At 42.9% G+C, this 26,385-nt stretch overlaps 1 protein-coding gene across 2 annotated transcripts in view; it reads left to right on the plus strand.

The window, feature by feature from the left end:
- Window positions 1-26,385, plus strand: part of DNAJC13 (DnaJ heat shock protein family (Hsp40) member C13) — a 105,300-nt gene that overhangs the window by 24,249 nt on the left and 54,666 nt on the right. For both annotated transcript variants that reach the window (XM_032805865.2, XM_075062508.1), the window contains exons 4-20: window positions 411-560; window positions 1,865-1,906; window positions 3,747-3,947; window positions 4,995-5,201; window positions 5,288-5,383; window positions 6,014-6,105; window positions 7,484-7,650; window positions 7,773-7,852; window positions 7,947-8,116; window positions 10,786-10,885; window positions 11,254-11,361; window positions 12,350-12,505; window positions 13,195-13,251; window positions 14,767-14,888; window positions 15,802-15,877; window positions 23,751-23,846; window positions 24,053-24,196. In XM_032805865.2, coding sequence (XP_032661756.1) covers window positions 411-560; window positions 1,865-1,906; window positions 3,747-3,947; window positions 4,995-5,201; window positions 5,288-5,383; window positions 6,014-6,105; window positions 7,484-7,650; window positions 7,773-7,852; window positions 7,947-8,116; window positions 10,786-10,885; window positions 11,254-11,361; window positions 12,350-12,505; window positions 13,195-13,251; window positions 14,767-14,888; window positions 15,802-15,877; window positions 23,751-23,846; window positions 24,053-24,196 — 2,064 coding nt within the window. The remainder of the gene's footprint in view (window positions 1-410; window positions 561-1,864; window positions 1,907-3,746; window positions 3,948-4,994; window positions 5,202-5,287; window positions 5,384-6,013; window positions 6,106-7,483; window positions 7,651-7,772; window positions 7,853-7,946; window positions 8,117-10,785; window positions 10,886-11,253; window positions 11,362-12,349; window positions 12,506-13,194; window positions 13,252-14,766; window positions 14,889-15,801; window positions 15,878-23,750; window positions 23,847-24,052; window positions 24,197-26,385) is intronic.

Here is a 26,385-nt window from a genome sequence, read left to right on the forward strand (position 1 = left end):
ACTTTGCTCTATTCCTCCATCCTTCTTTGCTTGGATCCTTGTGCTTTCACATTAGTTGAATTGTTAGTTTTTTTTTTTTTTTTTTTTTTTTAAACTTTTGAAATCCTAGCTACCACTTTCAGCAGAGTGACTGCATTGAGCTTCCTCATCAAATTTGAATGACCCATAAAACAAATGTGTATGCTGCTTGTTAATGCCCCTATTTAGTTACGGTATACGTTTATATTAGTCACAAACTAGAGTGGGTTTTGTTATAACCTTAATTGTTTTTAACAATTTATGACCTCTTATAAAGAGACCTAAAGTACAAATATACCCTTCAATACCTTTTTCACTACATTTGGATATAAAAGATTCTATTTCTTACATTAAGGTAATTTGATAAGTTTCTATTAATTTGTTTACCTTAGTGGCCTTATGGAGATATTTGTAGTATTGGCCCTGTTGGAAAGGGGCAAGGAACAGAATTCAGCCTCACCTTTCGTAAGGGAAGTGGAAAGAAGTCTGAAACTCTTAAGTTTTCTACAGACCATAGAACAGAACTCATTACGGAAGCACTGGTAAGAACTAGTTATTTGGCTATTCAACCAGTTTAAGATGCATTACTGTACTGTTACACTATTATTAGATGTAAAAATGTTCACTTTGTATTTTGTGTGATTAGAACCTGCTGTGCTTATATATTAAAATATATATTCATATACTTGGCCTACGGTGTTCATTGAAATAACTTGTATGTAAGACTCCAATTTACTGAATGTGTTAGACCGGTGATACTCAGACCTCAGTGGTTTAGGAGCCAAATTAGTGACCAATATTATCCAAAAGGGCCACAGTAGTGTGCATGTTTCATTTACTGTAGTCCTAAATATTTAATATTAATGCAAGTTGATAACTTAATTGGTTAATAACCAGGGGTGAAAGTAACTTAAATCTCTTATTGGTATGCAATGTTGCCAAGCCCCTGGGCATGGAGGGAGAGGCCTGGTTCTGGGCCCCCAAAAGGGTGGGGCCTCAGGTGGAAGGGGCGGGGCCAGTGGTGCTGGAACAATTTTTAGGGTGGGAGTGCTGAGCTGTGCCTGCTCCTTCCCCTGTCCACACCCCTCATCGCCCCAGCTGGGATCGCAGCTGGGGGTGGTTGTGGAGCTCCAGGCTGGGGTCAGGAAAGGAGGCTGGCAGCTGGGACCCTGGATGGCAGCAGAGGGGCTGGTGGGTGAGGAGCTGGCACCCTGGGCGAGGGGCCACACTGGGTGCAAAGCCTGAGGGGGTGATGCAGTACCCTCTGCACCTGTACTTCCTGCACCTATGGGCGGGGCTGGGGGCCAGCCTCCACCCAGCCTGCTCTTCAGCATTGCCCGGCCTGCACTGTCTGGGGCTACGGCTACTGTCACAGTGACCAGGATCCCTGGGCCCTTTTAAATCATCTGGCCCCAGGGCAGATGCCCCTTTTGCCCCTGCCACAGCAGCAGTTTAATATCAGCTGTGTAGCAGCCTGTACCAGAGGCCGCTTTCTTACCGGTACACGGTACCAGCTTACTTTCACCTCTGTTAATAACACAGTAAAAGCATTTGTAGTGATTAATAATTAAATTGCACAGTGTTTTAATATCACATGCTGCAGGAGAAGCATTAAAGAGGTACTTGCGGCTTGTGAGCCTCCATCTGCATATCACTGCATTGTTCACTACCAATGAACATATGTTTTATATAAAACAAATGGTTCACTTTAAATATACAACTTTTTAAATCTTTACTTTTGGGATAGTCTAAAACTTTTTTGAGTCACTCTGGAATAATTAGAACAATGAATTTATTTTCTCACTGAAATCACAGTAACAACTTGTTTTCATTCTCCTTTTTACAGAGATTCAGAACAGACTTTTCAGAAGGAAAAATCACAGGAAGGGCAAGTATCTGGCCTGTCTCTATTGGACTACAAGTTTAGTCATTTCATATTTACAAACACTGTAAAAACAGACTTTAATTTCTAGTTGACCATGTCCCTTTATATTTTAAATAGTTATGGCTACCTACTACACCTAAATCTGAATTTCCTGCCAATTTTGTGGCTTTGCAATTTTTTTCTTTTCTTTTTTTAAATGTTGTTGTGAGATGAACAATATGGGAGAACTCTCCATATAGAGCAAAGAGGTAATAGGTAACTGCACAAACTGGAAAAAATATACTCCTGTCACTTCAAGGGTTGCTACCAAGTTACTTATGTGGCGTAGCCATAATAGACAGACTACAGAAGTGGGAATCTATTTCAAAAATCACTTTAAAAGGAGATAGAATGTTATTAATTAGAAATAGTTGAAATTAAAGTGAAGTTATCAGAACACTGTTCAGCAAAGTCTTGTGTTTGAAAGTAAATGAGTAGTAGCACTTTTGGGAGGACTTCACCGCCTCATTGCTAGTCACTGTGAAAGGCAGGGGGGAAAGATATAATTCTTGGTGTATAGTGGGAGTAGGGAAAAAGTTCCAGGCATATCTTCTCAGTCAGACTTATGCAGAGAGCATGAAAGAGCTTCCTGGAAACTAGCTACTGAATCTCTGTAGTGAGTCAGTTTTATGAGATTTATGCATTTAACATCCATATCTTAACACTTGGTTTCACATCCACTGGTCTCCCTGGAATGCATCTTAATAGATCTTCTGTCTTCATGGCTTTGTTCATTTATATCCATTTGAGTGTCTAGAAGCCTATGACCATTCTAGGGCTATACCACAAAGGACTTTTTTGAAGTGATACTTTATTAAACAAGAATTCCATAGCACTGTTATAGAACAATCAAGATTCTAATGACTGAAATGTGTTGGAGATTCCCAGTCTAAGGCTGTCTACGCTGCAATGTAAGCCCAGGGTTTGTGGGACTTGAGTCAACTGACCCATGATGGGGAACCCTGGGCTTGTGTCTATATAGTATTTAAACCCTACATTTAAGACTCTTCTAACCCATGCTAAAACCTAGGGCTCTGGCGTCTGGCAGTGCGCAGACCCAAGTCTAGGTAACCATATGCCAGAATCTCTAGTGTCCCCTGCAGAATGTGGCCTCTCTAGCCCTACCACCATGGTGCACTGTGGGAAAACTTTTTATTGCCTATCCTGCACTTTACAGGAAGCTTGAACAGATCACTCAGCCCAGGAGGCTCTCTGATAGTGTGCTTGCAGAGCGGTGATCAGAATAGGTTAACGCTGACCTGAGCTGCTCCTATTCACCAAGGGGGGTAACTTCAGTTCTCCAAGTGGATTGCAGATTGTTAGGATAATTGTCCCCATGGAATTGTCATACTTCTGTATGACTCCCAGGACCTGAGTCAAGCGGGGCTGCGGCGACACTGCAGAGCAATAGAGCTTGGACCCCTGGTTCTATCTGGACTCCAGCATGGGTGGTCCTACCCTGCAGGATCTCGGGACCCCGCGTCCGAACACTGGCTAGCACTATTTCAGTGTAAGTGAGGGTGGGGGAATAGCAGATACATGAGCCCAGGCTCAAGTCTTGTAGTGTGAATATCCGGTAAGCGAACAGTGTGTCAGAACTGGGTTAAGCTTATATCAAGGTCAGGAGGTAAAGATAGGTCAAACCATACTGTGCTGTCATGGCTTTCAGATTTATTGGGAAAACTTGCTTGATCATATGAAACCATCTCAAATTAAAGAACTATTATGTGTAGATGTAGTCCTCAGAAGGTGAAGAAGTCTTTTTGGTTGTCTCCAGACTTAACAGCAGTTTCTTGTTCCACAGAGATACAACTGCTATAAGCATCATTGGAGTGAGACGAGAAAACCTGTGATTCTGGAAGTGACTCCTGGAGGGTTTGATCAAATTAATCCTGCAACTAATAAAGTCCTGTGTTCCTATGACTACAGAAATATCGAAGGCTTTGCTGATCTCTCTGACTATCAGGGAGGTTTTGCTATACTTTATGGAGGATTTAGTAGATTGGTGAGTATTATAACATTTTGTGCATATGCATATCAAGTTGTGAGAAGTTTTACATAAACCAAATAAGAAGTGTGAGGCTGTCTCATTCTCTTTCCTGGAAGTTCAAATCACTACCATGGCAGATACTAAATAGCTTGTAGATTGAGTAGTTTGATAAGTTCAACGGGGCCAATTATACAACATTTAATATTGGTAGTGTTGTAGTCATGTTGGTCCCAGGATATGAGAGTGACATTAGGCCAACTTCCGTGGGTGAAAGACAAGCTTTTGATCTCCACAGACCTTGAAAGCTGCTTTCATCAACAGAAGTTGGTTCAATAAAACATTTAATATGGAATTCTGCCCAAGTCTCCTTGAGTACTAACCAGGAGACTGGTTGTTGTTTGCCTGTGTGTAAACTTGAGTGGAACAAGTTAAAATGAGGGAGCAGAGAACCCATGCAGCTATGCACAATTAAAATAAAAATCCTAAGCCGCTTATTGTGAACTACACTGCAAGCAGCTGAATGGTCTGCAGCAAAACAAGATAGCTCTGCAGTAGGAATTGCCTTAAACTTAGATACCTCTACATCAGTGCTGCCACAATTAAATGTTTTAATTTTCTATTTATTAAAGAGGGAAACATGAGTTAAGCTATTCAAGACACTTAGTGTCTTATTTCTTGTTTACAAAAAACTTACAATGGCTATTGTTAGCAACTTCTATATAATACTTTTATTTCTGATTATTTTAGGAAAATGCCTTCATTTTATAACCATTTTAACTAGTGAAATCAGGTTACAAACTGCTGTGGAGAAATGTGAATTCTTTATTGTCATAGTATTTCCAGTTGTGTGGAGTGGGGGAAAGTATGCCGTTTGTCAAGTTAACAACATTTACTAGTAAATGATACTAATAAAAAAAAAAATCAGACTGCCATGCAATATAAACAAGTCAACTTTTTTATAACTATTAAGAAACTTTAAGTCTGTGAGCTGATTACACCTGATGTTTCGTTTCTTATTTTTTGTGTTAAACTTACCTAAATATCTCTTCCTCAAATTTGCAGCACATGTTTGCATCTGAACAAAGGGAAGAAATTATCAAAAGTGCAATAGAACATGCTGGCAATTACATAGGCATCTCCCTCCGAATAAGGAAGGAACCTTTAGAATTTGACCAATACTTGAGCCTTCGCTTTGGGAAATACAGCAATGATGAGTCTGTCACATCTTTAGCAGAATTTGTTGTTCAAAAAATAACACCTAGACATTTGGTAAGGTCTACAGACTTCATCTTATTTGTTTGATTTTATTAGGTGGCTAAAAGAGGTCCCCTTTTCTAACATGTTCTTTCTTTAAGGAACCTGTGAAAAGAGTATTAGCCCTTACAGAAACTTGCTTAGTCGAGCGGGATCCTGCTTCTTATAATATTGTGACACTGAAACCTCTAGGAGAGGTAGGTGACAATCCTGTTTAGAATAATAAATTTGACTATTAAAATGCAATATTGTATAGTACTACTGCAACATAACAATTAAAACTGAGGTTCATTCCGTCAGACCTGTTTTCTAAAGATAAAGAAACCATTCTTGGGATTCATTTTGGGGAAAAAAACAAACCAAAAAGCTGACAAAACAAATTCTAGGAAGTTCCGATTACACTTGCAGTTCTTCTTCTTTTGTTTTTTTTTTTTGGGGGGGGGTGCGGCGTGCGGGTGTGTCATTTCCTTTAAATTTGAGTATATATTGTAACTTTGAGCATTTGGCTCAACAATTCACCTCCTGAGTACATGAGAATTGCATTAAATACTTTAAGTGTGGTGGCAGCAGAGAATCCTGTGGCACCTTATAGACTAACAGACGTTTTGGAGCGTGAGCTTTCGTGGGTGAATACCCACTTCGTCAGACTTCGTGGGGTCTGCGTCTGACGAAGTGGGTATTCACCCACGAAAGCTCACGCCCAAAACGTCTGTTAGTCTATAAGGTGCCACAGGATTCTCTGCTGCTTTTACAGATCCAGACTAACACAGCTACCCCTCTGATACTTAAGTGTGGTGGTCTCTTATTACATGGCTTCTTCTTTTTAGGTATTTGCACTAGTATGTGATTGTGAAAATCCACAGCTTTTTACTATTGAATTTATCAAGGGACAAATCCGAAAATATTCTTCAACAGAGAGGTATTTTTAAAAAGTTTTATTGATTAATGCGAAATCAGTTGAATGACAAATATTATGTAAGCTGTGTGAAGTTAAAAATAACACCTTCAAGGACCAAATTCAGACTCACTTCATTCAAAGCCTGCCTTCAACTCTGTGGCTTGCCCCCTGAAGATGTCTGTACTACCTGAGACAGATACCACATGACATTTCCCCATATGTCATCTGCTTCTCACTTAAATTTGTGAACTCCTTGGTGTTCCATATCTATCTGCTTTCAGTAAATGGGATCGTGGAAGAAACTAAAAATTACACTACACTTATCCCATACAGGTGAATAGTTATAGAGGGTCAATTAGAAATATACATTTTGTCCACTTGGTGTCAAGTTTTTGAAAAGTTTTGTAGTTAGACATGCTGATTAAACAAACTGGAGTGTTAGGAAGTAAGTCAATTAGAGGAGGGAGACAGTATTAACAGGCTCTAGCTTGAGAAACTTGTATTGATTGAAAGCTAATACATTACATCTAGATGTTTAGCTGGTATGCATGTGCTAAACTGTTTTTTAGTGTCTGGACTGAGTTGGTCTTTCCTCTTCTCTCCCCCCTCCCCCCTTCTCCTCTTTATCTGTCCATCAGACCTGTATGGATTAAATGTGGCTGAGGGCATCGTGTAGAATAGTGGTGCTCAATCTTATTACACAAGAGGGTCATATAAACCTAAGTACATCCTTCGTAGGCCAAACAGATTCTGCATATTAAGATTTAAAGTAATGTGTATTGATTTTATATTTTAAGTTCAGCTTATTTTCTATCTAAATAGATAGACAATACTTGTAGATAGAAACAGCCTATTTTCACTCTTGTGTAAACTAAAATGATGTAAGCATGACAGCAGAATGCTGATGAGTGAGTTGCTAGTATATTGTGTGGAAGCAGGCTGTGGGCCTTATGAAATGCTCTGTTGGGCTGTGAATGGACCATAAGCTGGGCACCTCTGATTGTAGAGCAAGGTGCTTGTATGCAGAAAATAAAAACAAAAGTAGCACATGCAAGGGATAAAAAAGGCCAGACAAATGTAGTTTAGCTGAAATACTACTACTTTCCCTATCATACTACACACATCCACTATCACTTTACATATCTCCTTATTATTAGTGGAAGAGTTCCACTATAGTTTGTCATGTTATTGGTTCATGCAGTTTATATTTGGTAGCATTGCAAACTTTAAAAATGTGGAAAACATTGATCTATGTGAATTCAAGTAGAAATCTTGGGCGCACATGTACGGTTCAGTTAGTGTGCTCAACTTTTTTCTTATAACAATCATAATTTTCCAGTTAAGTGCCTAAATTAATTTACAGGGTAATAAGTGTCTAAACATGTTTCTGTCTTCTTAGAGATTCCCTGTTAGCTAGCTTGCTGGATGGAGTAAGAGCCTCTGGCAATAGAGATGTGTGTGTGAAAATGACCCCAACACACAAAGGCCAGCGCTGGGGATTGCTGAGCATGCCTGTAGATGAGGAAGTAGAGAGCCTTCACCTCCGGTTTTTAGCTGCTCCTCCAAGTAAGTTCAGCTTTTACTGCAGTTCAAAGAACGTGTATTTTTTTTTTTTTTTTAATAGCACAACAGATCTCTAAGCCATTTAAAATCTATAACTCCCAACTACATTTTGTTTCTCATTGCAGATGGTAATTTTGCAGATGCTGTGTTCAGGTTCAATGCTAACATCTCATACAGTGGAGTTCTGCATGCAGTAACACAAGATGTAAGAATTAATTCTCTGCCCAACCTCTTACAGTTTTTTTTTTTTTTTTTTTGTTACTTTATACAAGTATTAATGGTTCTTCCTCCTTAACCAGGGTCTGTTCTCTGAAAACAAGGAGAAACTGATTAATAATGCTATAACAGCATTACTGTCTCAAGAGGGGGACATTGTAGCATCTAATGCAGAACTTGAAAGCCAGTTCCAAGCTGTGAGACGACTAGTTGCTTCAAAAGCTGGCTTCCTTGCCTTTACTCAGCTTCCAAAGTAAGTATTTAAGCTGATAGCGGGAAACTGTTGTAAAGACTTGTACTCACCAGTCTCCTTGAAACGTTGAGTCTGAGTTGAGGTTGGGATCATACATAATTGCTGAGGCTTCAGGGAAAAACTTTTATAAAGTAGCAGTTTCATGTATGTAAGACTATAAGGTTGATGGTACTGGATCACCAGATCGTGTAAACTGCATCTTGCTGACGGTTTCTGAATTAGGGGTTCTCAGCACTAAGATTTAATCTTTAGCGTTCCCAGCTATGGTTCTGCTTTTAAGTTAGTGTATGTTAGAACACTCAGAACTGATCTTTTTTCATTGAAAGAACAAATGCAGTGGTTTAATCCGGGGTAGTCAATGATGGAATGCCAGATGCTATTGAACGAACTCCAAAATCTTTATTTACTATTTTTCATTATTGTTTGTTTTTCGCTGGAGTCTGGACCTTAACTATATGTTCACCAAGAAATATGGACCTTGACGAAAAAATAGACTACCTCTGGTTTAATCTTTCTGGTGACACATCAGCTGCAAATTCCGTACATTCCACAGGGGATAAAAGGTGCAGTGGGCACCAAGCTTAGTGTAAAGTTAGTTACACCTTAGATTACATGCATTAGAGAAGCAAAAAGTAAGATGTGAAGGAAGTAGGTTTTGTGATGTTGCTCATTGCCAATTTGTAGAACTCATGGTACATACTCATAATTGGCTTAAAGATGCAATCTGGAAACCTTTTGACTGACTTTCTGAAGAAATTGTGCATGTCTTGTTCACTTTCACAATTAGGCTACTTTTGTAAAAATGAAGTCAGTTCAGCCTTCATTATATGTGTTAAGGGTATGTGTGGCTTTTAGAAGATTGTGAAGAAATTTTATAAATAGGAAAAAAATGGGCAAATTAAATTAGCTATACTTTTTTTTTTCTTAAATTTCTTGAAATGGATTCTTTTTTGGGGGGCATTAATCTATTGTAAACTTTTCACTGGTCACGTAAAGTGATTTCCTTAGTTGTGCATTTAGTAAGTCTATATCCTTTCTATAACTACCATTATGTCAGACTTTGAACTCTAACTTTGGGCTTTTGGACTCAGCTTTCTTTTGGCCATAATGTACATTGTTTAGTTGTAATGAAAGAAAATGAAAATATGTAGGGGGAGATCCTCTAAAGACTTGTATATATGAGGAGTTACACCCCAGCTTGCTCCACACTAAGTTTATCCCACACCATCCTGCTGGGCTCTAAGAGTATGTTTGCACAGCAGCTCGTCACCCACAACTGGCTGGTGTTAGCTGACTCAGCCTCATGGGGGTCAGGCTTCCGTGCTGTTTCACTGCTGTGTAGACTTCTGGGCTTGTGTTGGAGCTTGGACGCTAGGACCTGCAGCATAGGAGGGTCCCAGAGCTTGGGCTCGAGCCAGAGCCCAGAAGTATACACAGCAGTGAAACAGCCCTGCAGCACGAGCCAGAGTTGGCTGGCATGGGCCATTTGCAGTTATCTCTTTGCTGTGTAGACCTATCCTGACGGTCTATGTAGATCCTGCTATTGCACGCTAAGATTATGTAGTGCACTTTGATCTACTCCCATTTCAAAGCAGAGTAGATAAGTGTACTACATAATCTTTTTTTAGTGTGCAGCAGAAGGTTCCATGCAGATGCTTAGGCCTTGTATATAGTATGGCTTAAGTCAGTGTAAATGATGTGAAAACCACACCCTGAACAACGTAAGCTGTATCAATTTAGTGTGGTGTAGACACCACTTCGTTGGTGGAGATGCTGTCCTGCTGACATAGCTTCTGTCACTTGTTGAGGTGGAATAATTACATCGACAGGAGAGCCCTCTCCCATTGGCGCAATGTGTCTTCACCTGACGCTGTGCAGCAGTGCCAATGTCACGTGGTAGTGAAAACAAGCCATTAGTATGCAGCAGGCTAGTGTGAGGTAGACTTGGGGCCAGCTCCAAGTTTTTTGCTGCCCCAAGCAAAAAAAATGCCCCCCACCCCAACTCCACCCTTTCCCATTCCAATGCCTTCACCAAATCCCTGGGCGTGCCACATTATCCCTCCCTCCCCAGGCTTGTCTGGGAGAGAGGAGGCAGAGGTGAGCTGGGGGGAGCGGTTCCTCCACCACCCCTCCTCGGTTACTTCCTGTGGCCCTCCCTAACCCCCACCCCCAACCATAACAGCTGATTTGCACCACAAGCCTGGGAGGGAACGGGGAGAAACGAAGCGGCAGCGTGCTTGGGGGAGCAGGTGGCAGTGGGGCAGAGGTGAGCTGGGTCAGGGGTTGTTCCTCTGCGCACTCCCCCCTGAAGATTACTTCCTGCGCCCCTCCCTGTACTCCCCACTGCTGCAGCTCACTTCCGCTCAGGGCCAGCTCCTGGCTTTTTGTGCCCCAAGCGCGTGTGCAAAAAAAAAGGAGCCAGCGTGCCGTCCCTTGGAAAGTGCTGCCCCAAGCACATGCTTGGAGCGCTGGTGCCTAGAATCGGCCCTGGGTAGACTTATACTCCAGCTTGCCACATACTAACAGTTCATATAGACAAGCCCTAAATTCTGAGTTAGCTGCTCAAAGGTTCTTGATATCAAAGGCTTTTTAAAAAGAGATCTTGATACACTTTTTAGGTAAGTGCACTTGCAATATCCATTTTAAATGATCTTTTTTTCTCGTGACAGATTTCGGGAACGTCTAGGAGTAAAGGTGGTGAAAGCTCTTAAAAGAAACAATGATGGAGTAACACATGCTTCTATTGACATGCTGTGTGCTCTCATGTGTGTAAGTGTTTAACTCATTATGTTACAGAATAGGATATTTCTTATTTTGAAATGATTAAATATGTGAATTGCAAGGTGCTGAAAATGGGGGTTTGTGTGGAAAGTTTAGTGCATGCATATCTTGCAGTGTACGTAGGATATCCAGTAGTATCACATGAGTAGACTCAGTTGTCATGGTTATTTAGAAGTAGAAACAGGATTCACTCTCATAACTAGCTTGTTTTCCTTTTGTCACGAGTCCACTGTTAGTATTAAATTTTGGTAGACTGTAGCTTCATTCAGCTACATCAAAAGACTTGTGCAGATCTTTAAGTTTAGTTCGAAGGCTGAAATATGACTGCATTTGTGAATACTTTCTTTATCACATAGCCTATGCATGATGATTACGACTTGAGGCAAGAGCAGCTGAACAAAGCTTCCCTTCTTTCTTCAAAGAAGTTTCTGGAAAACTTATTAGAGAAATTTAATTCTCATGTGGTAAGTCCTAGATTAAGGCATAGTTCATGGAAAAAGTACTGAAATATTAAAGGTTGAGGTTTTGACAGGTCATATATAGCAAGTCCTTTAAAGTAAGCTTGGGCATATCTTTGCCATAAGGGAAGTTTGCACTCATGGCTCAAATGCAAAAATATGTCTAATTGATACTGAGACTATGTTCAGTCAGTTTGTATCTGGGAAAATCAGAGTGAAACTGCTCTCTCCACAGACTCTAAGAGCAGGTCTGCACTGCCCAGAGGGGATATGAATAGCAGTGTGCACCAAAGTGCTATTCTGTAACTCCCCTGTGTGGATGCTGAAGGCGTGAATTTAAAGGTCCTGAGTTACCAAAGAGGACTAAATTTATTGATAACTCAGAACCTTTAAGTTTGTGCCTGCAGCATCCAAGCAGAGGAGTCACAGTGCAGCACTTTGGTGCTATCCAGACCCCCCCTGGTGCGAAATGCAGGGCAGTGTAGACATGCCATAAGAGGGCTCTCATTAAGTTTTTTTTTTTTTTTAACGTGTTCAGCCTGATATAGGCAGAAAAGCATTCCCGTTAAGCCAGTCCTTTCCAACAGAACAACCTTGTGCAAGGACTCTAAAAGGACTACTTAAACTGTAGCTCCTCTGATCTGTAGCGCTCTGATTTTATTTGACCTCTTTTGGGTTTCTCAAAAAAAAAAAAAAACTCCTTTCAACTCCGTTCAGAGGACTCACTGCTGTGAAGCATGATATAATGAATCCTTTGTGGGATGCTCTGGAAACTTTTTTTGTTTTGCCACACTAAAATAATGGCAATGGTTTTTATCTTTCTGTATTTGAAATACTGCTATTTATTAGCTACAAATGGGATGCAGGTAAGAGTGGTGGGGGAAATGACCTGTGCTCCTTTTGTAGCTCAAGGACAATAATCAAAAATCTTAAGTAAAGATTTTAAAACCAGCTGCTATGATTAAAATTCTTACATGCTTCATTTAAATTTCAGGATCATGGGACAGGTGCCCTTGTTATTAGTTCACTTCTGGACTTCCTTACATTTGCTCTCTGTGCTCCGTATAGCGAGACAACTGAAGGGCAGCAGTTTGATATGTTGTTAGAGATGGTAGCATCTAATGGGAGAACCCTCTTTAAGCTCTTTCAGGTGAGACCTTTTTGTTCTCTTTACTACCTCAAGCCATACCTATGTGCTAGCAGGAAGAGAGGCATTTCAAAAGGGCATGGGCTTCCAGTCACTGTGACCTCTGATTGCAGAGTTCAAGAAGTCTTTGGGGACAGTGGCATTCTGGGATTGTTGCTGGAGGATACTCTCTGTACCAGTATAAGTAATTCAGCATCCACACAGGCATTTTGCCAGTAGAAGAGAGCTGGTAGAGGGTTTGTGCTACTCGGGGAACTGGTTTAATTTGACCAACAGAAGCTCAGGGTTTTGTCAGCAAGATATAAAATTGAGCATGTATGCATATAAGGCTGTTTTAGCAAATGGTAAGTTTTGCCTGTAAAACTTTGTAGTATGGACCAGGCCAAGAAGAATTGTTTCCATGTCCATTTGATCATTTCAGTCTTTGAGAGTACCCAGAAAACTTCCAGTAGTGCTATTTGCATGACTGTAATACGGACTCTTGTTCATAGGAACAGGTCGGAACTCTTAATTTATTTCAGGGATCCTGAGACTATGCTCCCCAAGAACTATAAAAAATTTGGTAATTTTTGACCAGAACTGAATTCAAAATTGCATCCTAGATGAAGTTCAGTTTCCTGTCCCTTGAACTGTCTATTTTCCCATAAAAATTTAAGTTTGTTCTGTTGCTAAATTGTAACTAACTTTTTCAGCATCCTTCAATGGCAATTGTAAAAGGAGCTGGTTTGGTTATGAAGGCAATAATAGAGGTGAGATTATTTTTTAAGTAATAATTACTTTGGGATAGCATGCTGAGAAGTGTTGAATGTGGCTTTATTTCTTTTCTGAATAGGAAAATGGAATCTGCAGCTTGTCACTAGTAAAAACCAGTTCCAACTTTTCAGTGGTAGATATCCTCAGACTATAGGAGAATGAGGCAGTCTGTTCTGGCTTGCACATACATAATGTGACTGACTGAATTTTCTTGAATTGAACTATATTTAATACCTTTTGAGGTCCATTGTAGTAAAAATACAATTGTGTTGAGCTGTTTGGATATACCTTCTCTAGTAGGAGAAGGATGCTAATATACTTTCTCCATTATCAGCCCATTGAAGCTGCCCCAAGGGAGAGGTATGCATATACTAGTTAAACTGAATTCTCTATGGGCTCCTGGACAAAGGATTTTTTGGATAAATAGACTGGCTTTAAACTGGCTCAAGGCCTTCTTCCTGATCCACCAAATGGACCGTCAGACAGAGGTCCTGCCAAAGTCCTTAAATGAGGGTTGGAAGGAAGGACTGGGCCTACTGAGATCTATAAGACTGGGTGTTCTGAGTTGAAGCTGTCATGTATTTAAAACTAAAAGGAAACCCTTTGGGTCAGCTGTTTGAGGGACTGCTCCAGTCAGAGCCCATGTTAGGGCTGGGGTAATCTCTGGTAAGTTTTATTAGCATGTAAGTAGGTTCTTTTTATTTTTACGTCCTCTGTGGTGCTTTTGCATTAGGAATAAAATGGGCTTGCATAAGAGGCCTTTGATAACTTACAACCATTGACAATCACTCACTCTGTTAGTCTCTGAAAGTAAAAAGGTTGGCTTGGGAAGCCTGCCCTGCTGGGAATAACGCAGTGAAAGCAGGGACCTGTGTAGCCTGGAAATAGCCTAGTCAGGAAGGAGTGAGATGCAGGTCTTCACCCAAGAAAGGCAATTGCTGGGGAGCTGTAAGTCTGAGAGTTGGTGGAAGCCTGAGAGTAGGTTCCCTCCTCTGGATTACTGTGGAAAATACAAGTGCAGTTGTCCTGAACTGTGAAACACAGCACTGTTAACTAAGTTTAAAGTTGCACACTCTGTAACTGATGGTAGTACACAAGTAAAAGAATCCAGCTTGTCTTTCAGATCCCAGGTTGAATTTGTGGGGCTAGGTGCTGGGGAGCAAAACGTCACTAATTCTAAAATGAGCAAATTTGGTGTTACTATAAACATGCCATTTTTTTAGGTTGTAATGGCTATTTGAACTAATGAATTAAAGCCAGCTGGAAAGCTTCTGTTCTTGTGACTTCGCTTCAGTTAGAACCTCTGATCCCTGCTGCTGAGACTTCATTTTTTAAAGTGAAGTAGGAGGGTGCCCTGAATAGAAATGCGAAATTAACCATTCAGAATTACCCAAAATGCATATACTTAAATGAGTCAAATAGTCAAAATAGTTTGTAATGAATATTCTAAACTAAAGATACAACAGCTCAGTTAAGATTCTCTCCATAGTAATCTTGTCCTGTTTCCAAAGGAAGGAGATAAAGAGATTGCTACCAAAATGCAAGATCTTGCCCTCAGTGAAGGTGCCTTACCTCGTCATTTACGTACTGCTATGTTTACAATAAGTGCAGATCAAAGGATGCTTACAAATAGGTATGTCAAGTTTTATTTGATATTAATGTGGTGGTTAATATTTGCGTTATTCATATGGGGGAAAGTTGAAACATGGGAAGCTTCCATTCTTGTTTTAGACGGATCATTTTTCCTTTTAAGCTTAATTTGCATATTTAAATACTACAGGTGAATTACTCTATGATGTCTGGGTGTACTTTAGACATTTTCTTTGCATTTTAACTGCTTTGCCTAGTAGCGCTTCAAGTGTGACAGTACAAAATATACAATTTCATAAACAAGATTTCACAACTCACTTCTCTTAAGTTCCTCATACAGTCCAGTTCTAATGTGGCCTTAATGATCAAGATGGCATACATTTCTTTGCTTACTGTGCAAGCTGGATACTTAAACTTTCTTATGGAAATGTATGGAGAGAGGCTATTATTTCCCTAGTACTCTGCTTTTTGCAGTGCCTTCCTCTATTTGTTTAGATACATGATCTGTTTGAGAATGATAAAAGTATAATTTTCACAAAGCATAACTTTAGGCTTATCTACATGGCGCTGGCAAAATGCACCACAGATGCAATTTGTGAAGCTTTCCAGTGTGGTGGTCTTTAACTGCTCCATGTAGACACTGCTAGCACACTTTAAAAGGTACCTAGTTCATATTAATGTACCTTTTTTTTTTTTTTTTTAGAACGTGCCAGCAGGGTCTGCATGAGTAAGTTAGAGCAGCATGCTGAAGCGCTTTACAAAAAGGTTCCTAGTTCGCATTAACTTTTTTTTTGTTTTGTTTTTTCATTCTTGCTCTTGTGAACAAAGGGCATCTGAGCGTTGGATACGCTGACAATGTAAAACTCTTTTTTTATAAGGCAGTACTGAATTCACAATTAGAAAACGACTCTTCTGGCCAAGACAACATGAAAAAATGTCTCAATGTCTTTTTTCAGGCAGCTAAGTAGACATTTAGTGGGCCTTTGGACAGCTGAAAATGCAACTGCTATGAGCTTGCTGAAACGTATTTTGGTAAGTGAGTGATCTACTCTTCTTAAAGACCACTTCTAAATTATTCCTCGAGTGCTTGCTCGTATAGATTCCAATTAGGTGTGCGTGCACGTTCGTCGGAAGATTTTTACCCTAGCAACACTCGGTGGGTCAGCTGGGTCGCCCCCTAGAGTGGCGCCGGATATATACCCCGGACGACCCAACGGCCCTTCAGTTCCTTCTTACTGCCTGTGTCAGTCGTTGGAACAGTAGAGTGCAGCTTAGCTGATCTCCACTTCCCTAGCTACTCGTAGTTCTGTTACTAATTCTTGTGTATGTAGTTATAATTTCTATAGTTGTAGTTAGTTTTATTCATTCTATAATTAGTGTACATAGTTTAAGGGGGGGGGTCGGGGTTTAGCCCCTTCCCTGCACCTGGGGCCCATGCCCGGTTTACCAGGCTTCAAACCGTGCTCGGCCTGCCGCAGGCCGATGCCAACAGGAGATCCCCACTCCTCCTGTTTTAAGTGACTCGGGGAATCCCATCTCTCAGACAAGTGCTGGATCTGTAAGGTCTTTAAGCCGAGGACGAAGAAGGAGCAGGACTTTTGTCTCAAACAGTTACTGATGGAGGCAGCTCTTACTCCTCCGCCCTCGGCACCGAGCGCCGGACAGTCCACACCAGGGAGAAGCGCTTCTTCAGCACCGGATTGCACCGTACTGCTAAGGCCCCTCGGCACCAACCGTCGCCGGCACAGATGTCTGCTCGGCACTGTTCGCTCTCCCCTTGGGTTAAGAAACATAAGACTCCTCCTGCTTCCATGCCGCCTGCACTAGAGTCGGAGCACCCGCCTAAGTTGGACCGTCTGGCACAGAGACCTGCGGTGGCACCGCCAGCTTCGTCACCGTCGATTCCGGTCCTGCAAGGGCTGTCGAGTCTGGTGCCTGAAAGCTCCCCGGCGCATGCTGTGGTTGAGTTCACTATTCCCTCCACGCCAGAGACTTTCTCCATGGCGAGGGAGCTGATCGTGGTGATGGAGTCTGCGCTGCCTCAACTGCCGGTGCGGGTTATACAATCGATTTGGCAAGCCTGCCCTGCTGAGACCATCCTCAGTCGGCACCGCTGAGAGGCATCGTTCAGCGTCCCATTCGCCGACCCAGTACTCTCGGCACTGATCCAGCTCCCAGCACCGTTCCTGGCACTGCAACTCTCGCAGCTGCTCCAGATGTCAAGCATCGCGATCTCAGTCGACCTCCCGGCATCGCTCTGGTCGCAGGTCCCGATCTCGTTCCTGGTACCGGTATGCCGCCCGGTACTGCTCTCCAGTGCCACAGAGAGAGATCCTTTAGAGATGGAGACCCTTCCCAGAGCTTTTCAGCTCCTCCGTGGCCGTCTCGACACACATTGGTGTCTCGTGTGGACAGTGCTTCCTACGCACAGGACCCTGATTCAGATGTGCTCAGCCGAGTCTTCCAGGAGACCCAGGCCCAAGAACAAGGACCTCATCAGTGGTCATTTTGGACACTTTGGGCATATCACCAAGCCCAAGGTGTGCCTCCAGTGCCATCACGCTCCGTACCATCGAACACTGGATGCTGGAGGCAATGGTCAGCCACCCCCATCCTGCGGGTATGAAGGAAGCTCCCATGCAGTCAACAGACTCTCAGGTTCCACTTGAGCCTGACATCGCCCACAAACAGGAGCCCATACAGGACCCTCTTGTCCCTGGCCTTTCCTCTTGCTCCTCTCCTGATGAAGCAGTGGCGGGAACATCCTCCTCAGGTCCTCCTCCAATTGACCTGAGGGCACATCAGGACCTCCTGAGATGCGTGGCCCTGAATACGAATCTTCAGGTGAAGAAGGTCCCGGAGATAGAGGACCCAGTGGTGGATATTTTGTCAGCTGACACCCCCACAAGAGTGGCCTTGCCATTCATTCGTACGATCCAGACAAATGCTGATACCATCTGGCAGTCTCCAGCCTCTATTCTCCCCTGGCCGCGGGCGGTTGAGCGGAAGTACATGGTGCCCTCTAAGAGGTACGAGTACCTGTACGTGCACCCTCCTCCCTGCTTCCTTGTCGTGCAATCAGTCAACGAAAGGGAGCGCCATGGCCAGCAAGCTTCAGCTCCAAAATCAAAGGAGTCTAGGTGCATGGACTTATTGGGCTGCAAGGTGTAGTCTGTAGGGGCCCTCCAGCTCAGCGTGGCAAACTAGCAAGCCCTACTTAGCCAGTACAACAATAACACCTGGGCGGCGGTTGGAAAATTCGTGGAGTTAGTCCCCCAAGACTCTCGTCAAGAGTTTTCTGTCTTTTTGGAGGAAAGAAAGAAGGTGGCACGAACTTCTCTCCAGGCCTCAGTGGATGCAGTAGACTCCGCAGCCAGAATTCTGGCCTCAGGTATTGTCACGAGGCAGATATCATGGCTTCAGGTGTCAGGCCTTCCACCTGAACTGCAACACACAGTACAGGACTTGCCTTTCGATGGCCAAGGCCTATTTTCTGAAAAGACTGACCCTAGGCTGCAAAGCCTAAAGGACAACAGGGTGATCATGCACTCACTCGGGATGCACACACTGGTGACTCAGCACAGATCCTTCTGTCCCCAACCTCACCGCCCTTACCCCCCCGCCTAGGCCACGACAGGACTTCAGCAGAAGGCGCAGCCAAGGCAATTGCAGACGGCAGTCGGGACCCCAAGGGGGTCAGAATCAGGATCCCTCCAAACCAAACTTTTGAAAGCACGCCTGAGGACGGCGTACCAGTTGTTTCCCAGGATCCTTCCCCTCCTTTTTACAACCGCCTCTCCCTTTTCCTCCCTGCGTGGAGTCAACTAACTTCAGATCGTTGAGTCCTACGCATGGTAGAATTCGGATACCATCTCCAGTTTATTTCACCCCATTCCCCCCCTCCATCCTTGTCCCTCTTCAGGGACCCCTCTCACGAGCAATTCCTCTTGCAAGAGGTATGGACGCTCCTTGCCATGGGAGCTATAGAGGAGGTACCAAAGGACTCAAGGGGCAGGGGGTTCTATTCCCGCTATTTCCTAATCCCCAAGGCAAAGGGAGGTCTCAGGCCTATCTTAGACCTGCAAGGACTCAAGTTCATGATAAAGTTGAAGTTCCGCATGGTATCCCTTGGGACCATCATCCCATCCTTGATCCCAGAGACTGGTATGCCACCCTCGATATGAAGGACACGTATTTTCACATTGCCATTTGCACAGACGGTATCTCCGGTTTGTGGTCAACTGTCAACATTTCCAATTGACGGTGCTTCTGTTTGACCTCTCTACAGCCCCACAGGTATTCACAAAATGCATGGCTGTAGTCGCCGCCTCCCTCCGTCATCGTCGGATACACGTCTTCCCGTATCTCGATGATTGGCTCATTCGAGGGGCCTCTGAGACTCGTGTCACCTATCGTGGGCATCGTCAAGGACCTATTCGAGCGACTAGGCCTGATGATCAACATAGAGAAATCCACTCTGTTTCCCACACACAGAATCGAATTCATTGGGGCCATTCTGGACTCCAGTCTCACCAGGGCCTGCTTACCACAGCCTCGGTTTCAGGCGATGGTATCAATTATACAAGGCCTATGAGACTTCCCGACAATTTTGGCTCGCACTTGTCTCGGCCTCCTGGGTCACGTGGCTGCCTGCATGTTCATGACCAAACACTCCAGACTATGTCTCCGTCCCCTTCAAACTTGGCTCTCCTCGGTATAGTACCTGGGCAGATACAGTATAGACACAATCCCCTCGGACATCCTAGGCTCCCTGGACTGGTGGTTGAATCCCTCCCCTGGTCTGTACAAGGATGCCATTCCATCTGCCTCAGCCTTCAATGACCCTGACAACGGACGCATCATCTCTTGGCTGGGGTGCCCACCTCGAACATCTCCGCGCTCAAGGCCTTTGGTCAACTCAGGAAGTGGCCTTGCACATAGATGTCCGGGAGCTGAGAGCAGTCCGCATGGCGTGCCAGGCGTTTCAAAGGCAGTTCACAAGGCCGTTGTGTCTCAGTGTTCACAGACAACACAACGTCCATGTTCTACATAAACAAGCAGGGAGGAGCACGTTCCTCCTCGCTTTGTCAGGAAGCTATTCAACTCTGGGACTTCTGCATAGCCCACTCGATAGACCTGATAGCATCTTTTCTCCCAGGGGTTCGGAACACTCTGGTGGATCAGCTCAGCAGATCCTTCCTGTCTCACAAGTGATCGATTCGTCCGGAACTTATCCGTTCTGTTTTCCGGAAGTGGGGCTTTCCCTGCTTAGACCTCTTCGCTTCCCACGAGAACAGGAAATGCCAGACGTTCTGCTCCTTCCAAGGTCTCTCCCAGGGCTCGATCTCAGATGCAGTTCTGATACTATGGACGAGCCATCTGCTTTACGCCTTCCCACTGTTCCCGCTGGTTCACAGGGTCCTGGTCAAGCTCCGCAGAGACAGAGCCCACCTCACCATGATTGCTCCAACCTGGCCGAGGCAACACTGGTACATCATGTTGCTCAACCTCTCAATAGCCAACCCAATCCCTCTACCTCTTTGCCCAGACCTGATAACTCAGGACCACGGCAGACTTCACCCAGACCTGCAGTCTCTTCACCTCATAGCATGATTACTGCGTGTTTTAAGCCAGTCCGAGTTATGTTGCTCTGCCTCGGTGCAACAAGTGCTCCTGGGTAGTAGGAAACCTTCCACTAGGTTAACACATCTGGCTAAGTGGAAGCGCTTCTCCTGCTGGTGCGACCAACGTAATGTTGTTCCCACCGAGGTTCCAGTCCCTGCCATCTTGGACTACCTCTGGTCTCTAAAACAGCACGGCCTAGCAATATCTTCATTGAAGGTGCACTTGGCGGCCATCTCTACCTTCCACCCAGGGGAGAGCGGCCGCTCAGTGTTCTCTCACCCCATGGTTTCGAGGTTCCTCAAAGGCTTGGAGCGATTATATCCGCAAGTATGTCGCCCTGCCCCAACTTGGGATCTCAGCCTAGTTCTAGCCAAACTTATGACTGCTCCCTTTGAGCTGCTAGCAACCTGCTCGCTGCTGTACCTGTCCTGGAAGACAGTCTTCCTCGTAGCCATTGCATCTGCAAGACGAGTTTCTGAGCTTCAGGATCTCACAGTGGATTCCCCCCACCCCTATACAGTGTTTCGTAAGGAGAAGGTACAGTTGTGACCGCATCTGGCCTTCCTCCCTAAAGTGGTATCGACCCTTCATCTCAACCAGGATATCTTCCTGAAGCCACACTCATCACGCCGGGAGCAGCAGCTTCACTCCCTAGATGTCCATAGAGTGCTCGCATTTTATATCGAGAGAACAAAGCCCTTCTGTAAAACACCACACCACAACTTTTCATCGTGGTGGCAGACTGGATAAAGGGCCTACCTGTCTCCTCCCAGAGGATTTCATCCTGGGTGACATCGTGCATCCACACCTGCTATGACTTGGCTCGTGTTCTGATGAGCCACCTTACTGCCCATTCTACCAGGGCCCAGGCTTCATCTGCCGCTTTCCTGGCTCATGTACCCATCCAGGAAATATGTCATGCAGCTACCTGGTCCTTGGTCTACACCTTTGCGTCACATTACGCATTGGTTCAACAGTCCAGAGATGAAGCTGCATTTGGATCAGCAGTCCTACATTCTGCGACATCTCACTTCGACCCCACCACCCAGGTAAGGCTTGGGAGTCACCTAATTGGAATCGATATGAGCAAGCACTCGAAGAAGAAAAGGTTACTCACCTTTTGTAACTGTTGTTCTTCGAGATGTATTGCTCATATCCATTCTAAACCCACCCTCCTTCCCCTCTATCAGAGTAGCTGGCAAGAAGGAACTGAAGAGCCGTTGGGTCGGCAGGGGTATATATGCGGTGCCGCAACGGCGCCACGCCAGGGGGCGCCTGCCGACCCACCGGGTGTTGCTAGGGGAAAATTCTTCTGACGAACGTGCACGTGGTGCACACACACCTAACTGGAATGGATATGAGCAACACATCTCGAACAACCGTTACAAAGGTGAGTAACAGTCTTTTATTATTATTTTTGTCAGTTCATATGTCTTCAAATGTTGGTATTTTTTTAGGTGTAAAAATTTTCAGCTAAATATACCTGAGTAGCTTAGGGGTTTTTAATATCTGGGCACCTTTTGTTTAGTGTCAATGTTAAGTTTGACATGCAGTGCAGGAGATTAGGTTGAAGAGTGGGAAGGGATGGGATAACTTTATAGAACATACAATTTAAAGCCTGTAACACCTATTGTCATTAATACGCAAGTAAAGATTTTGCCGGGGATAGGGAAATGGGAAACATAGCCACATGGGGGAAGAAGTCACTTGAACTGGCAGATGAGCTAACTGGAGCAGCTGGCTCCTTCTCTTGAGGTAAGGGGCCAAATCAGAGAACAGAGCAACCTAGTCATTGTAGCTATCTTCACTAAGGAGTGTGGGAGGCAGAAATGAGACTGTAGCTGTGTGGATGGGGCGAAGACTCTGGATAAAACTATTTTTTTTTAAAAGAGATTGAGATAGAAAATGGAACACGGTAGAGATAAGGAGTAGATGGAGAGAATAAAAACACTCAAAACAAGTTGGAAAAAGACAGTGAACTGGAACAGGAAAGAGTGGAGTGAAGCCAGTAAGGGGGCAAGTTCTACCGAGGGCACAGGAGATAGAGTAAGTGATGCTTTTTAAAAAATTAAGTAAGTTTGATGGAAACATTGCCAAACAGCCAACTTCATTGCTTTATGTTGAAGAGTTTGGCTTTTGGGTTGAGGGAAAGTTGTGATGCACTCAGTGTTCATTTGGCTAGTATCCTAGTCCAAGGGAAACTTGCCAAAATCTTGGGTTCTGGATGGATTTAGTAGCTATACCTATAGCTATGCTGTTACCCATAGATTAAAGAACTGCTGAAAGGCACTTATAATCCCTTAGCAGTGCAGTATCTAAGAACTTCTTTTAAATAGTTTAAGGTTGCCTTACCTTTTCCGTTATTGGACTCAGTTTTTAGTTGCTTGTAACTTTGAACTTCAACCATTCTGGCTGATATTTGTCATGCTGGGTCTCTTGTTTCAGGCTGAACTTTTCTTTAAAAAAAAAAAGGCAAAAAAAAAGCAAAATTCAGTTAAACAAGGCAAATATATACATGGGCAAAAACTGTTAAATACTTTCAACCATCACTGGCAAGTTCTAGCATCTCCATGCTTCTGGGAAGGGGCTCAAATTGGGCCTGGGGATTGCCCTGGTATCAGGGATGTCTCTTGGCCAAATTTGCTGTCTCCATGAAAATTGGCACATGTTAAACCTCTGGAAAAATCTCATTGGAACTCTGTGGTATGAGTAGAGAGAGAATCCAGTGCTCCAGACTGGCTTTTACATCAGAATGGCCATACTGGGTCAGACCAAAGATCCATCTAGCCCAGTATCCTGTCTTCAGGCAGAAGCCAATGCCAGGTGCCTCAGATTAACTGCATTAAACATAAGACCATCCTGTCTGTTCCTGCATTCCCCTGCTTCATTCACTACACAATTTCCAGCTTCCCCAACAGTTAGGGCAGTGGTCCTACATACAACATTCTGTCCACTATGCAACCCTGACTAACCTCTTGAGTACAGTCCGTCCTGTGTACTGAGTGAAGTAGGGCCCTGTGGGGGGGAAATAGTCTTTAATTACATACTATCTGAATGTGTATGCACAAGGGGGGCCAGATTAATGTTGCCTGTGCAACCTTAATGCTAATATTTCCTAACTTGCAAGTGTTTGACAAGTATGTGGCAATATTTCCATTCTTTTAATGTAGGGTTTTTGTATATGATAGACTACTTACCTACACTAGGCACTTACACCGGTATAACTTACTCTTGAATTCGGAGATCTGTTATGGAATACAAATTTATTTTGTGGCTTTAGCCATCAGGTTTGCTGGTGTACCTGGACAGCGCTGACCCTGTTCCTGAGAGGGATGCTGACCGGATGCATATTAGAGATAATTTAAAAATTGCAACAGTAAGTAGAAAAATTGTATTTATCTAAAAGAATGGTGACTAATGACTAATTCTCTTTTCATCTCTGTAACTTGTTCCATGTACCGTACCTGGTATCTAAATGGGGGAGGCTGGGAAGAAACTGTTGTAAATGTTGATGCTGATTGTCTCCAAAATACACTTGTGATTACATTTCTATTAAGTTACTGATAGGCTTTTGTTCCACAGGACCAGTATGGCAAGCTTAGTAAAGTGCCAGAGTGGCAGAGACTGGCTGGAAAAGCTGCTAAAGAAGTAGAAAAATTTGCCAAAGAGAAAGTAGATCTAGTTTTGATGCACTGGAGGGACAGAATGGGCATTGCTCAAAAAGAGGTAAAAATACAGAGAAATTTATGCCTTTCTTTTTCATAGTTACCATGCTGTGTAAACACTGGGCTTTTTCCACGACTAATGCAGTATAACTGGTAGGTTTTAGCCATGGTTGATTTCAAGGACTATGGTGAAAATACTGATTCTTGGCTTTAACTGTGAATCTGCCATTTAAAATACTGTTACAAAACATTAGTTCTTAGTTTCTAAGTTTACAAATTTTTGCATCTTCCCTTTTTTCATTTTTAGCTAGAAATTTGAGTGATGGTATTGAATCAGTTGAGGTGGGAGAGGGGCATATTAGTAACTTGCAGACATGTCATTTGTCATGCACACATTTCCAACTTGCATAACCACCTCTTTTGCTTAAACTAATTACCTAGGAAACTAGACTGCAATTGGATTCTTTTTCACCCTTGTGGTTATAAGCATCTTACAGAAGTTAGAGCAGCTGAAATCCTTTAAGAGGCTGCTGTAGAAACAGTCTTTCAAACAATAATGTGGTAGGAAAATATTCAAGGATTTTCAATGTGTATTTGAGGTGTACATTCATTTGGTATATTTATTCATTAGTATCACTGTACTTCATCTGACTTTGTGTTTGGAAGAATAGAACATTGCCTTGAATAAATAGACTTAAACTTTCAGTACTGGAATTTCTTGATAGTAATGTCAGCTTTTTACCTTAAGGTCACCTGGCTCTTCAGTCTGTGCCTCCTCCTCAGTACTTAAATTATTTTAAGATGTAGGTCTGTGTGTTCAGCAGCTCTATTGTCTTAATAGCCAAGAGGTCACCCTATTTTCCTTGTTGAGGAAACTGGAGGGTGCTGTGAGACTCCCTCTTGACTTTTCTATGCATTTATTTTATGCACTGTCATTCCTCCTCTTCCCCTATTCCTTCTTTATGGTGGTTTGTTTGTGATTATACAGGTCAGCTGATATGACTTACCCCTTTTTTCTTGCTATTATAATTCCAACTTTTTTGACCCTAGTCCTTTCTTGCTGACTCTTCCTTTTTTGTTTTCTCAGTACTAAACTTGGCATTCTAGTCGATTAGCTTCCTCTAAGTGAAATTTGCCTGATCTCTGAAGTTTCAGTTCTTCATTTAGAAGTTTGTCATTTTCAGTTTGCTGCCCATACATAGGAAAGATGGAAAAGTAGGGAAATGCAACATATCGCATCTGATTTTCAACACTTTTTCTCCTGATTTCTGATGTAAATAAAGTCTTAAAGTAAAACACAAACGACACAACTTAAAAAAGTAAGAAATTATTTGGGTCCTGAGGCAGGTTTACTCTTATTTAGCTTTAACAAATTTTACACAGAGGAAATAGGCCAAACGTTCTTCGTGGGACAGAGTGAAAATTCAGTCCAAAATAAATCAGAGACACATGGCTGTTTTTGTTTTTTATTTTAGCTGAATTTCTCAGTAAAAATCTATTTCCACAAGCTGCATATTATAAACTCTCCAAGTATGAACACTTACGCTTTTTCCTTGGTGTCTTGTTTACTTGGGAAGGATAAACCATTAATGCACAATAGGTAACAGACATGGTTCTGCAAAACAAAATTCTGAACTGTCTTCACTTTTGATTGTGATTCTTATCAATCAAATTAGATTGAAAGTATTTGTTTTTGGTAACATTTTATAACTCCATGTTACCATATACAATATTTTTAGTAGCTGTATCTTACCTTGTTTAAATATTCCTTTTTTCTTTCTACTTTCCAATCACATTCAGGACAGAAATAATATGGTGAGTTTGTTTACTACTTTCATGGCTTATGTTTCATTAAACTCTGCCTGGCATGTGATGTCTTGTCTAGCAGTGCATTTTAGATGTTTTTAATCAAACAATCTTTCTCAGTTTCCAAGCTGGGTCTGTGACTTCCCCCCTTGTGCTGCTCATAGATCCTTTACTTCTGAACAACAAAGTAGCCTTTTGTGTTCTCCAGCTTTGTGGCTGCCAGTCTTACTGTGGGTATTGTCTCCTGAAAGATGGGTCTGGTTCTGCTCCCCAGTCACTCTTTTTGGCTTGATGGAAAAGAGTTTTTTCCTGCATGGTTAATGTATGCATGTAACACAGTATATTTAAATACAGGATTACCCAGCAGTTTTTGCTGATTCTCTATTTTAGTGTACATATGGTGATGGGATTTGGGTTTTTTATACAAGATACGGGGTAACTGTG

This window comes from Chelonoidis abingdonii, chromosome 2 (assembly GCF_003597395.2).
Source record: "Chelonoidis abingdonii isolate Lonesome George chromosome 2, CheloAbing_2.0, whole genome shotgun sequence".
NCBI lineage: Eukaryota > Metazoa > Chordata > Testudines > Testudinidae > Chelonoidis > Chelonoidis abingdonii.